The following is a 14,301-nucleotide window of genomic DNA, read 5'->3' on the forward strand; positions in this document are numbered from 1 at the left end:
CAGCAATGGGTTGTGTTGCCAGGAAACTAAATTTCATTTAAGAGCTTCCCACTGCCTGATTTACTTGAGAAAACAATACTTGGGCTCCTAAAACACCACCACCTCCTAAAACAAAAAGTTTTCTAGAAAATATCAGACTGTTCTTTGTAATAGTTGTATTTTAAATAACCCTGAAACATTGTCCACCTCTAATTATAATGATTCTTGGTATTTTTACAGAAAATCACATTCCCAAACAGAGTTCATTTTTAAAAATAATTTTGTGAAGGTTGCGTTACTTTTCTCTTGGGTATTCATTTGGGTTGAGTCTGGTTTGTACCATGTCAGTGGTGTCCTTTTTTTGATAAACACAGCATTCAGAGAAATTTAATCCAACCTGACCTAACTTTCTGATCAGACCAGGTAGCCCTGCCCTGTATTTTGAATTACCTTCACTCATGATCATTTTATGCTTCATCAAGTTGACAGTTAGTCTTGTCAGAATATTCTTTTTTAATCCTTTATCCCAGGAGACTTGTATATTTATGGTTAGATAAAAAGAAAGATCATTAATAGCTCCTTTTGGTGACTTTCAGGAATTAATTAAGCACTGGTTGTAGAATTGTTTATTACATTATGGAGTGAGATTCTTTGTGCTACTTTGAGGGGTCATAAAATGAACCTTTCAAATGATCACTTGCAAGAATGATTAGAACCAGCTAACAATTACTAGCCCTGCTGAAAGGAGAGCTTGATAACAAAGTGTGAGGATCTTTTTAGTCAGATATATAAACCTCCTGTCCAGAAAACCACCGAAGTATTTTGCTATTTCTGGACAAAAAAAAAAAAAAGGCTGTTGATGTGGGGTTTTCCCCCCTTCAATACTTTACCATTTCTTTTTCTAAGCAAATTAAAATTCAGGAGCATTTGCATCAGTGTTTAGGGAATACCTGCTCATTAACAGAAACTAATAATGTTCTTTTCTCTGGACCTGAACTGTAGGGAATAAAAACTGACATCAATTCTGTTCGGCTTAGTTTAGTTCCCTAAAAACAGTGAAAAACTGCCAATTCAATTTATCCTGTGTCATCTTTCTTTTTTCTTTCTTTCTTTTTTTTTCTTTTTTTTTTTTTTTCCCAAAGGTTTATTTGCCCAAATGTTTTTTAGAAACTGGGCTTGGAACATTATCTAACTGTCTGCTGTTTTCCTGTGTGTGATCTTTTCCCTTGTTAGCTGTATAACTTACAAATAATCATACAGGAGAATAATACTTTGCACTCACTCTCTAACCACTAAAACCATCTCACTTCATTAGGAGATTTAATTTTAACCACACACGGTGAATGGGTATTGACTTTGGTGTCCCAGCTGGATGGCAGCTCAGTGACTGCATTCTGTTCAGCCATTGCTTTAAGGAGCCAGAGTATTCTTTACTTCCTCTCCTGGATTGTTGTTTAATGTTGCAGGCACCATCCTAATGGCTCCCTTCAGTTTCCCTCTGGAGCAGGCTGCAGCGTGGTGGTGGCTGACGTGAAATGATTCCTAAGTATACTGTAACTTAGTAAAGTGTTTTGAGGCTGGAAGCAGACAGCCATGGCATAAATCAATAATAAAAGTAATAATCTGCTCCATGCTAAGAAAGACTCCAAGCCAGAGACACCTCGCTCCAGCCAGTTTTAGGAAGGATGTGAAGCATCACTGTAATATTGAGGGGAAAAAAACCCTGCCCTTGGCTAATTGTGCCCTAGAGCCAAACTTCACATCCCACCATGGAAGTACTTAGGACCTGCTTTAGTTTTACATCTTTGAAAACACAATCAAAACCTTCCATGTTAACATACAAAACATCTTGCCACAGTTTGAAGCCAGGGACAGCCTTCTGTTTACACCACCACATTGGTACTGCAGGATGTTTTGCTATCCCTGAGGTGCAGCACTGCAACCATCTCCTAAAAACACCCCACAGCAGCATAATCAGCACTCAGACAGCACTCAGCTCCCAGGAACATCCTACTAGAGACAAGCAGCAAGTGCTTGCTGGACTTTAAGAACTGTTGTCTTTCACTAACCAGGTTTTTTGGGTTTGCATGTTCCACACAGCACATACACATAAAGAAAGAAGGATTTTTCAAAGAAAAAAATTAAAGGTAATATTAAATAATTTTGTCATATTTATTTTCTGTGGATTTTAAACCTGATTATTATTTTGCTTTTACAGTGAGTAAGTACAGATAAACCTCTTCTTACTGCATGATTTTTTTTCATCCATTTCCCCTGAGAAGTAGTCATAATAATGTTGTGATACCAAAGTATAGGATAAGGAAGGAAAATGGTCATAGTGCTGATCACTACCTACTGGAAAGGATCACCATGCAATGAAAAATCTCTGTTTATATTTTATTTACAATTTTTAAACAAACATCTATATTCCCTTTTGAAGAAAAAAAATGAAACAGCTTGTATAACCCAAGTTGAGCTAATTTATTTTAGAGCCTGGAACTATTTATGTTTGAAGAGAGAGGAAGAAAGACATGTTTGATGTAGCAAACAAAGCTAATCTTCTCTGTTTGGTTGTAGCTGTGAATGCCAAGTTATTTTCCAGATAGTGATGCTGAGCTGTCTGGGCCACTTTAGCCCTTGTTACCTTTTTGTTTAGTTTGGTCTTTTAGCAGAGTATTTCATGTTTGTTAGAACTTCCCGGCTGCCTTCCAGGATTTCTTTTGGATGGAGAGATTTTTATTTTCAGTCAGTGTAGCTCTTTAAAACACAAAATAAAACAAAATAGGTTGGCTTAGATCAAGAAAGAAGGAGTCATGTTTTGCTTAAATTTTGAGAAAAGGTCGTTCCCTGCGTCCTTTCTTCCGAAGCATTTTGTGATCCATTTCAGATTTTTTTTTTTTTTTAATGAGAATAATTGTCTTTGAGTCACTGTTTCAGTCCTGGCTGGATATGCAGTAGCCCCAGGATGTTGCTGTCACATGGCTGCATGAAAAGGGTCAGTTCCAGTCCAGAACAGACCAGTACAATTTACTGTTGTCACTGGGAGTCTCAGTAAGGGATGGGGGAGCTGCACTCAGGGTCAGCACCTGTGCTCAGGAATGAGGAGCCTGGGCCTGTGTGAGACCTGCCCTGGAGCTCCAAAGAAACCTGGATCTGGGATTCTCAGCTGGCTTCTCACCAAGTCAATGGAAAATTTACATTAAAGATTTCAGTGTGAAAAACCTCCAAGACTTTACCGGAGTGATCTATAAATTTTGTGTGATTCTGCATGTTTTATTCTTGGGGGTCATCCTTTCACAACCAAATAATCTCATCATTTTGTGTGGGCTTCTGCTTGTCCCCATGAACACATACAAACAGCAGATACCACATTTTTAATTATGTGTTTGATATGTTTATCAAAAGTTGGCCTTCCATGTTTGACCAAGTTTGGATTTGTTCCATAGCAGGCTCCCTGCAGTGATCCTCAAAGACCTAAACATCCAGATATATTGCTATATCTCTGTATCTCTATATCCATATCTACATATATTTTTCTCCACTTTGGTGGCAACTATCTGCTCCCACAGCAGTGTCAGAGTGGAAAGCAGCAAGCCTGTGCTTTCTTCAACTTCTAGAAGAACCCTGGTTATGGAAATGAATGCTTGTGGAAGCGAGTCTTATGAAAATAAAGTGCTTTAATAATAATACCTCTGTCTCTCTAAAGTAGATGCTGTGTCACTGCTTGATTCTGGTCCAGTCCATAGTGGAATTGAGCAGCATTCTGCACTTGGTCTTGAGCCCTTTCCACTTATTATTCAAAGTTTCTTTGTGTATTTTGAAATTCATTCTCTCTTTTTTCAAAACAGTTCTTGCTCCATAAAAAGAAAAGAGAATACATTTCTTTGTAAGACATTTGAATTTATCCTGCTGAATAGGTGTGGTCTGATATTTTTTACAGTAGTTCATTTATGGCATTTTATTAGGTCTCCCGGGCACTTTATTTGCACGTTACATTTTGGTAGCTAACAGGACTGTGCAATTTGATTTCTATTTTTATGCCTAGCCAGTACAGAAATGTATAAAAGTTAAAACAAACCTTTCTATTTCTAGCTCCTGTCAATGTCTGTAGTATGTGCTGGACTTTACATAAAATTTAAGACCTTCTATTATTTAAGTTTGTTATGTATTTAAAATCACCTTTGAACATGAATCACATACTAAGTGATGGTGTAATTAACTAATGTAGCTAATCAAACACCAGTTATTCAGCTGAATCATTCTTTCCTCCTGCTTTGTGTTTTATAAGGATTTTGAACAGCAGCTCAGGATGAATAGCTATGAGAAAACCCAGACATACAGTCTCTACTTTTGTCTGCCTTCATTTCTGAGGAAAAAAGCTCATATCATGATGTTGAATTTTAGACACTGATTTGCCTTTTACATTTGCTTTGACTTACCAAAATTATTGAGTTTTGAGGTTTTTTTAATTGTTTGTATGTGGCTGTTACAGCTTCCATTTCATAGGTATGGCACAGAAGAGGTGAATTCCTTGTAGTCAGTGGCAGGACTGGGACTCAAGACCTTCAGCTTCTGTCTTAAAGGAGGTCAATGATTTAGCAGATATTTTGATTAATGGATTTGGGAATGAAGACTTAGTGAAGACTTAAACAAAAGAAGAATGTCTTCAAAGGGTTTATGGCAAAGTTTCCCTGGTCATAGCTTCATCTTAAGTCTTCTCTGGCCCATCATGGACTTTCTTGGACCATTGACAAGCATCAAAGATCTAGACCTTATTTACCTCCCCAGCCAAAGCCTGATCCTGTACTAGTAATCAGATCTGACCCCGGAACTGATGCCTGTCTGTAAATTTGGAATCAGGTCTTGGGATCTGCTGCAACCTCCTACCTCGTGTATTGAGCATAAACTGCAGGGTTTCCTGCTGCATGAGTGCCCAGTTAGTTCAGGTATGAACACCCCGTCAGTCTGTGCACAAGCACCCAGTTAATTTATTAATGAGCACCCAGCTGGCTCCCCCATGAGCTCCTTCTTAACCCAGGCCTGAGCTCGGTCTGTTCACACCTGAGCATCCACTGGGCTCCCTCCTGAGTGCCGTGTTGGGCATGGATGGCAGTTTCCAGTAGCCAGGGGCAACTGAAGGAGTGGGAGGAGGTCAGGAGAAGCCGTGTGCTGCTCACAGCTGGCCTGGCCATGTCTCAGTGTGATGGAAAACCCAGCAATGAGTAAAAGCCACAACAGAGAGAAGGGAAGTTGACAGTAGGAGAGCAGGAGGACAAGCATATCAAGCTCAGTCTAGGAAAGATGATGGGAAGGTGTTCACTTAGATGTTTTTCTAATTATATTTACTTTCTTCTACCTTGAATGAATTATTAGAAATTTGGGTTAATTTTCAATAAATTAAATTAAGTAAAATCTCCCTAAATCAAGGATGGTTTGCCTGCCACATCTGTCTGCATTGCTCGGGAAGGTGAAAGCTCTTTATGTTACTGCAGGGATTACTTTATAAAGAAATAAAAGCCTTAAATATGTTTAATCAACGTCTATGCAGCAAAGGCCCTTTTCATATCACAGAGGAACTCGAGAACAAGGAGTGGAATCCCATTAAACAGATTCCTTGAATTAGCCTCTGAGTACTTCCTTCCTTTGTTCCCCATGCTGTGCAGTGCTCTGCTTTGCCTCCTACCTTGTGATAGATTACTTTTTGGTGTGCATTTTCCCAGCTGCTGATTATTAATTCAATTTTAATGTCACGTTTTGGGCTGAAGCTGAGCCTGCCCGTGCGTGCGCTGCGCCGACGCTCGCCCCTCACGTGGGAGCTTCCCCGTGGCTCCGGCTGCACAGAGCACAGGAGAGCAACGCTCCCACTGCGAGGGGAAGCTTGCAGAATCCAAGCCAAGCTTTTCTAGCATGTCAAGCCTCTGCATAAGAACCCCATTTATTCTTCAGTCCCCTCTCACAGTTCTCACACATGTTCTCTCCCACTTTTCCTTCCACGGCCACAGTGGGGTATGTTTGTAATTTCAGGGCTGAGAAGCAAATCTTGGCTGTTATTATAATCCATTGTAGCTTTCTAACCACTGGCCCACATTGGAAGGCTGCATGTGCACCCACATGGCACATTTTCTTACTTATTTATAAAATGTTAGTGAGAAATGTCATTTTCACTAACAGAGGAAAAAATTTCCTTCTTGTACTGGGATAGCTGGCCTTATTGCAAACAGATAGAGAATTGCTGGGATTTAGAAAACGCTAATCAAATACTTGAGAAAAAAGATCAATTTTCTTTTTATATTCTCTTGGTGAGAATTTTATTAAAATTCAGTAAAAATAGTATCTTATAAATCATTTATATAATGCAGATTTGCTTTAAGATGAACTAGTCATGAAACCATGATCAAGCAAAGATGTGTCTTTGGCACCCAGCCTGCTGTCATAATGGTTCCCATAAATGTCAAGACATAAAATAGAGTATTCTGGCCTGGGTCAAAGGAATATCAAGAAACAGGGCCACAAGAAAGGTTATTTAACATCATTGGTTATTATTAGCAGGCGTAAAACGCAAAGGAGCCCAGAGCTGTTGGGAAGAAGATTTACTGCAAATAAAGTATTTGATTATTAAAAGAAAAAATATCTGAAATAAGTAATGTGAAGATTTATAGCTGTGGAAGTTCCAAATGAAGATGTGCTCTCTAGGAATAGTCTAGATATGCTTTTTTTGGTACTGTCTTGCACTGCTCTGTCTTGTTCTGCTGAGAGGCCCTTAAATCCCCCTCCAGCTCTTTCCTACCACACCACAGCAGTGCTTTGTTTGCCTCAGGTGGGGACAGAGCTGTTTGTTTGCATCTTTTTTCATTCCTCTTCAGCTTTACTGATGCTTCTCTTTGTACTAACCCAGTACAAAGAGCCTTGGTTAAGTTTACAGAAATAACTGAAATGATAGGTAAGATCCAAAATAATAAAGACTAGTATTTAGAGAAGTTTAGAGCACAGTTTTTAATTTAAGCTGTACCTAGAAATCCAAGTCCTAGGCCATGACTGTGTTTTAACTTCTGTGTTTGCACAAACTGCTCAGTGCCAAACATTTGTTTTTTCCTAATGGAAGCATTATGCTGTCAGTAGTCCCTACAGCTGGTATGACTTGTCTTTCTCCTATCACTTCTTGGAGGATTTCCAAACATGAGAAAGGCATGAACACAGCCTGAACTGAAAATCTGAAAACATTGGGCTCCTTTCCTAAATCAGGCTGAGACAACGGTTGAAAACAGCAAGGAGGAGCTGACCAAATACTGCAAACAATGTTCTCCATCAGAGCTGGTCTCTACCAACAGATTCCTGCTTTTCACTAATGTTCAGGTCTCTTCACTTGTTTGATAAATATATGTTTAGGGTCTTTCATCCTGATTTTATTCATATGAATGGCAGCAGTTTAATGCCCTTAAATCCAACAGCTAAGATATTATAAGAGTAAATCATTAAATTTTTTTAAAGAACAGCAAGCAGAAAGATGGCGTGAAGTGGTTTCTGGTGGTGCTTTCTGTCTGTTTTCTATTTCAAAGGAAGCTAATAAATAACACAATTATTTGTTTGGAGGCCCTTGGAAACACAAGATAAGACCACCATCAGCCCAGGCCCTGGACATGGGAGGAGGGGAAGGAGACAGAACCTTTGCTGCTCAAGCCTGCCTTAAAAGCTTGAGTGACAGAATGCACTGCCCAAGGTCACTCAGCAAGTCAATGGCAAATGCAGGAATAAAATCCAGAATTCCAGCTCCATACACTACTCTGCAGACCCCAAGAAGCAGCAACAGAACTCCTGTCCTTCAATCTAATTAATCTATTCAGCAATTCAGTAATATAAGTGCAAGGAAAAACAAATGTCAAGACAAGAAACAAATTCTACAGTGGCTCAGGCTATTTACTTGACTCAGGAGAAGGTGCTTCCCTGAATGAATCTACAATAGGGTCAGGAGGTATTTTATGTCTTCCCTTTGCCCTTTATCTGCCTGCCTGTCTCTCTGAGAAGCTGCTAAAGGCATGCTCAGTATAACAGAAGGATTGTGAGTGGAAAAGAAACAGGTGAAAATAAACTTCTCCCTTTATTTTAAAGTGCGTGAATTGAGTATTTAAAATAAAAAAAAAAAACCTAGGAAAAAAAAAACTTGGCCACAAGTAAGTTACATAACTTAAGCCAGTCTAAAATTATGTGCCAGCAATTTACATGAGTTTTATGTAACTGTTTATACTGCTGTTTATTTAAAAATTACTACTTATCTTGGCGACCGCAGCAACACATCGTGCATTTGCTAGCTCTGGAATACAGGGCACCTTCATTAAAACACATAGTCACCAATATATTAAACACACAAAAAAGCCCTGCTCTGACATAACATGAAGTGTCAGATGGAAAGCCGCAACAGCAAAGACATTCAGCGTTCACAACAAAGCAGCCCTTTGGGGTGTTCAGAACAGGACTGGAACATGCTCCATCCTTAATTCACCCAACAGCTTTCAGGTCCTTTACAGCACAGTTGGTGCAGTCTACAAGACCAGCTCCTGTTCCTGGGCTCTTATAAAGGACCCTCTTCATCCTCAGCTTTCTATACTTGAGCATGTTTATAATTAAGCATTTACATGCTGAGGTGAGGCAGCCTTTTGTTCCCTCTTAAAGTCCCAAGGACTTCAGCGTGACACAAATGGTTGGTAATTTCTGTTTGCTCTCTCCTAGCACTCTCCCTCTCACAAAGGAGGCAAAGATTTAGCTAAATCTTCATGATGGGTTGCTCATGCAAAATTAGATCATTTTTAGGTCCAGATCCTTCACCAGTGTAAGACCATGAGTGAGTGGCTTTGTATTGGTACCAGGAACAGCTGCAGACATCCCACAAGGCCAGGCAGTGGGAGCAACACTGGCCTGATACATGGATTTTGCCCTTGTTTTGGGGCCTGTTGACTGAAAAAGGTGCTCTACCCCTCCTTACTTAATTTTCACTTCTATAAAATAGGAAAACTGGTATCCATGTCCTCCTAGGAGGTTTCTATCCCAATGAATCAGTATAGCAGAATATTCTGTATTATTTTTAGATGACCATTACAGTAGAGACCTAAAAACTGGCAATGCAGAGCAGGAGATATAAACCTAAGTGATAAATTATTTCCATTAATTTGCATTTCTTTAAAGCTGTATCATGTCATCTTCTCACTTGAGTTGGTAAAATCATGGGAGGAAAAAAGTTTGTTAAAATTATAAGTAAGCAAGAAAATTCCAAAACTTGTTATGAGTTTCTTTATGACAGATATACTTTGAAATGAGGGGAAAAAGAAGGCACTATTCCAACACAGCTGTTGAAAAAATATTTATTTTTCAGTTATGGAAATTTTTATTGAAACTGGGGGACGGGTTTTTTCCAAAAGTGAGGTTTTAAAATAAATATATTTGAAAATTAAGTTTTGAGTAACTTTGGATACACCATCTTGTTAGGTAAATATCCTTTAAAAGGAGGGTTCTCAACCATGATAACCATAACCTGATCCACAGGCAAATATCATATTCCTGTGTTTCAATTCCATGGGGCTCAGACACCACTGGCTAAGCTAAAAAGAAAGCAAAATGCTGGCATTGCTGGCTGCATAAGGAGAGGCACAGCTGAGCCTCAGCTGGCAGCCAGTGAAGGATGGGATGGTGGGGAGACCACGGGGCATCCAGGGTGCACCTCACGGCAGGACGAGCACTGGGACACTGGGACACCCTCCCAAGGCAGCTGTTGTCCCTCGAGGGGCTGGGACATCCCAGTGTCACCCAGCACCCAGGAGCTCACTGACACCAGCTGGGGCAGCAGCTTGCCCTGGGAGATCAGAGCACGGCCCTGTGATTTACTATCACAAAACCTCTCAAACTTCCCTGCTGCTCCTGACATGGCTTTGAGGATCATGTCAGCCCATTCTCTCCTTGGAAACTCAGTGTCTCTCCCTGAACTCAGCAGCCTTTGATTATTTCTTGGAACAAGCTGCCATGTGTTGCTAGTCACAACACCAGTATTGTGGTGTTCCTGCTGGTCACAGGCTTGCAGACAGGTAGGATTGCAATCCTGCTCAGATTAAGGCATTAACTCCTCTTCAGACAGTGTGCCAGCATCTCTAAATGTTGGGAGCACTCCTCTAAATGTGAAATGCAAGTGGAAGGGCTCCCACATCAAGGACAGGGCTGCAGTTTGTTTGTGTAAGTTACCCAAACTTAAATATGCCTCTCAAAATACCAGGTTATGTCTGGGCAGCCTCCAGTCCATGGAACAGTTAAAAATTTGGGAGGATCAAAAGCTGCTTAGAGCTACTTCTCTCATCCTTGGCTTTTGCTTTGTGCTGCCCAAAGTGTGGCCCAACCACTGCCCCTCTCTTGGAGCAGGACACTGGGGCATGTTTGGGGATTCCAATGAAGGCAGGATTTGCTGGCAGAATCTGTCCTGAGTGACACTGTCTTGCTTGACATGAATCCTTGAAAAGAAAAATGGTGTCTGAAGTGACTGCAAGCCTGTTGACAATACATTCAGCAGCTTGAGAAGGGTTTTTCCTTCTGGTTTCTCCTTCTGGAAAACAGAAAACATGTCTAAGTCTGCAGCATGTGTACAGTGTCTGCAGCAATTTAATACGAGTGGAGTTAGAAACCTTGAAAATCACGGTTTACAATGGAAACTCTGACAGGCCATCAAGTTCAATGTTGCTTTTAAGTATTCCTATAATTAAACTGTCAACAAAACCCTACAATACAGTACTGCAACAGTCTCTACATTTTCCTACTAATGTGCAGAGATAGCTTTCACCAAAGGTGGCAGTAATTAGGTATTTAAAACCCGTGGAAAACTAGAAAAATACACAGTGAAAAAATTCAATGAGAATATAAAAAACCAATCTTCTTTTCATTGCAGCAAACACAAAAATGTTGCAGAGCATGCTGTGCAATCATAGAAACAAAGTGCAATCATAGAAAAGGAGTGATTAGGGGAGAAGGGAAAAATGAGTTGTGCTATTGATACTTGGCTGTTTCAGAAAAATGTGTTGGCAGTAAAATGTTATATATGCTGAACAAGAAATTCTCTGAAGCCATTTTCTTTTAACGTGAAAATACCAGTATGACACTGCCAGAAGATGAAAATTCCACATGTTGAATTTAGAATACCTATATCCTCTGATCTATTCTAAATTATCAACTCCAGTATTAATGAATATACAAATAAAATTTCTAAAAACTATTTTGTGAATAGATTTTAGGAAATAAAGGAAAGCTTTATATTGAATTCTTTGGTGTAAATCCAGGAAATTCATGAGATTTCCCAGTTTCTACTGTAGAATAATTCAAGAGATTAATTTCACTATGGTTTTGATAGGTTTTCCTGAAAGTTTGAATCTGAAGGTACAGGTCACTAAATCCCAGAGGTATGACTCCAGGATTAACCAGGATGGTACCTCTCATTAATATGGAATAATTTAAGAAAAAAGGCTGGTTTCCTGCCTGCAGCCATCTGTTCCTCACTTGCACATATTCTTTTTTCAAAATAATCCAGTAGTATTTCTTGGTCTGCTCAATACTATTTTATGTGCAGAGTAATTTTTTCAAGTACTGAGGAAGAGTATGGACAGCAGGACTGCTGATTGCATAACCCCTGAGCTCAGCAGGAACAGGAGAGACAGGAGCACTTTGGTGAAGGTGTCCATCACAATTTGGGCTGAAGGAAAGATGGGAGGGATCTGTCAGCCCAGCAGCACCCAAATCCCTCTGAAAGTGGATTCAGCTTACCAGGTCATGGTGGAGCTCTGTAATTGCAATGACCAGAGCTGCAGCAGGCCTGGCCAGGAGAGCCAGAACCTCTGAAACCAACCAGGAAGCTCCAGTGAGTGTCTGGTCCAAGGAGAATATTTCTATCCTAATTAGCCAAGGGTAGTTTGTGGGCCTGAGGAGCCAAAAGGATTCTCTGCCCATGCCCACCTGTGCAAATCCAATGCAAGTCATTGCAAATCCAATGGTTTTTGTTGGTTAGGATGTATAAACTGCCAAATGGCATTAACAGGTCCAATTCCTTCACCTTCTCTTTTCCACTGCTTCTCGGTCTTTAAAAGGAAACTGCTTAAATGAGCACAATGGTAACTCAAAGTAATTTGTATTGCAGTCTATTTTTAAGCATTCTTTCCTGAAAAGGTTTTGAACAATATTTTGGGTTTATCTCCCATACACAGAGATATAATTTAATCACTGTGTATTTGCTATACATTACTGTTGAACATGACTTTTAGTACCCACATGGACTGGGAAACTGCTAGGAGAAAAGTTAACCTGTGAGTGATTCAAGTCCTTTGGCTTCTTTGCTTGGACTGGTACCTGACTTGATTTTCTCCTGCTATTTGTTTCTAGTGGAATGGAGCTCTTCAGAAGACTTTTCTCCTTTGGCTGGTGAAATAATTATGGATAATCTTCACTCTTTGAGGTGCTCCATCACAGGTCTCAGGACGGTGAGTTCCAGAGGACTAATTTAGACCTTCATGGCCTGGTCCCCACAGTGATACAAAGAGAATTTGCACCACCACCCTTGGAAATCACTGCAGTGCCTTTCTTGTAGGAACATGTTCCAGTGATTGAGCACAATATGTCTGGTGGCCATAATCCAAAAGTCACAAAGGAATAGAACCAGTTTTTGAGTTATCATTCTCAGGAGAAATTGGGAAAGACTGGAGCAAAAGCTGCTGTTTTCTGGATCATGGGATAACCAGTGCAGATCAAAGGCTCTTGAGAAATCTAGACCTGACTCTGATGACCAATACCTCAAATAACAACTCTTTCTCTTCTCCTTCTTCCAGAAATGCACATGTTGATGGCAGTCATTCTCATTTTTGTTATTTGTCTTTGTATATCTATTTTATACCAAACAGAATTGGGTCTCAAACCTTGTCCTCAAATCTTTGTAATAGACTGGCAGCACTGATCATGGTGCATTTAAATTATTAAAACTATTTAAGCTGAAAAAAAACCTTTGTGAGGCACTGCTTTGCAGTTGTTACAGCCAAGATTTTGAATCCAGTGATAGTTTTGACTCCAGTTGTTTCCATTTGCAGGGCCAGAGATATTATGTCCGTGTCTCAGCATACAACATGAGAGGATGGGGACCTCCATGCAAATCTACTCCTGAATATGCTTCTCCTTCAAGTAGGTGGGGTTGGTCTGGCCTCCAGTTTGCTTAGTGATGTTGGAGTTCACAATGTAATTGTCATGCCATCTAGGAGTGAAATAAATAATAAAACTCAATTCTTTCCAACCCTCAAAGATTAAGCAAAATAATAATTGATGTATATTTTTGTCTCAGCTTCTATTCTTCTCCAGTCCTTTGACAGAAAATTGTTTTCTAGTCATTAACACTTTAAAAAATTAGAAATATTTTAATCTTCATTTCTCTTAGTAGAGTTCTGATATATGGAACTTCATTTATCAGTACATTAATAGATCAAAACCTGATTCTGAGCTGCTAGAAGCAAAATACTTACAAGTATCTCATGTAGTTTTATGCTTTACCTTGTAGCATTACAGATCCCATTCACTGGACCACTCTTACAGCATCCTGTACATAAAATATTCCAGTGTGGACACACATGGTGGTAGGATGTAGCCTGTAAATGTTGCAGAAATGTCAAAAAGAAAATGTTCCTGATCCAACCTCTGGCAGTCTTCTCAAACTTCATTAGGGCTATGAGTTGTCATGTGTAATTTTTAATCTATTATAATCACATTGTATTGTTAGTTGCTTTTCAAGACTTAGTGCTCCCTGCCAAACTGGCTCAGTGTATTACAGCTCCCCTTGTATTGATTAATGCAGTAAAGTGGGACTTCTCTTTTCTATTGCATTAACACAAGTTTTTATTAGGCTAATGTAGCAATTTAATAACCTTGCATGCTAATGTGAAAAAATATAGCAAGCTGTACCTACTCTCAGTAGTCATAATGGAGAGGGTTGGATGAATAAGGCTTTTGCATTACCATTGTCCCATTTTGCTTCATTTCTTTTTTCTTGTGTTTTCTACCAGAACTAGGCTAAAGAAATATTCTGCTTGAGAACAAAAATGGGCTACAATAATGGGGAAAAAATCTACTGTGGATAACTGAATAACTTGGTAATGTGCAATTACCTTGACTATAGCCAGGTGTAACTACACAGGACTTGGCCCCAGAAACCCAAAATTTACATCAGCTGGGGGACAGATTCTTTCACAGTAGCTGCCAGTTATTCAGCCAAATATCCCCAAAGAAGGAGCACTCCTGGCAAGACAGGTGGTATTTAAGACTGCA

General features: G+C 39.7%; 1 protein-coding gene across 1 annotated transcript in view; it reads left to right on the forward strand.

The window, feature by feature from the left end:
• ANKFN1 (ankyrin repeat and fibronectin type III domain containing 1) overlaps window positions 1-14,301 on the forward strand; it is a 111,394-nt gene that overhangs the window by 60,192 nt on the left and 36,901 nt on the right. Inside the window, exons 7-8 of the mRNA XM_036394723.2 lie at window positions 12,379-12,476; window positions 13,077-13,167. Of these exons, the coding sequence (XP_036250616.1) occupies window positions 12,379-12,476; window positions 13,077-13,167 (189 nt within the window). The remainder of the gene's footprint in view (window positions 1-12,378; window positions 12,477-13,076; window positions 13,168-14,301) is intronic.

This window comes from Molothrus ater, chromosome 19 (genome assembly GCF_012460135.2).
Source record: "Molothrus ater isolate BHLD 08-10-18 breed brown headed cowbird chromosome 19, BPBGC_Mater_1.1, whole genome shotgun sequence".
Classification (NCBI taxonomy): domain Eukaryota; kingdom Metazoa; phylum Chordata; class Aves; order Passeriformes; family Icteridae; genus Molothrus; species Molothrus ater.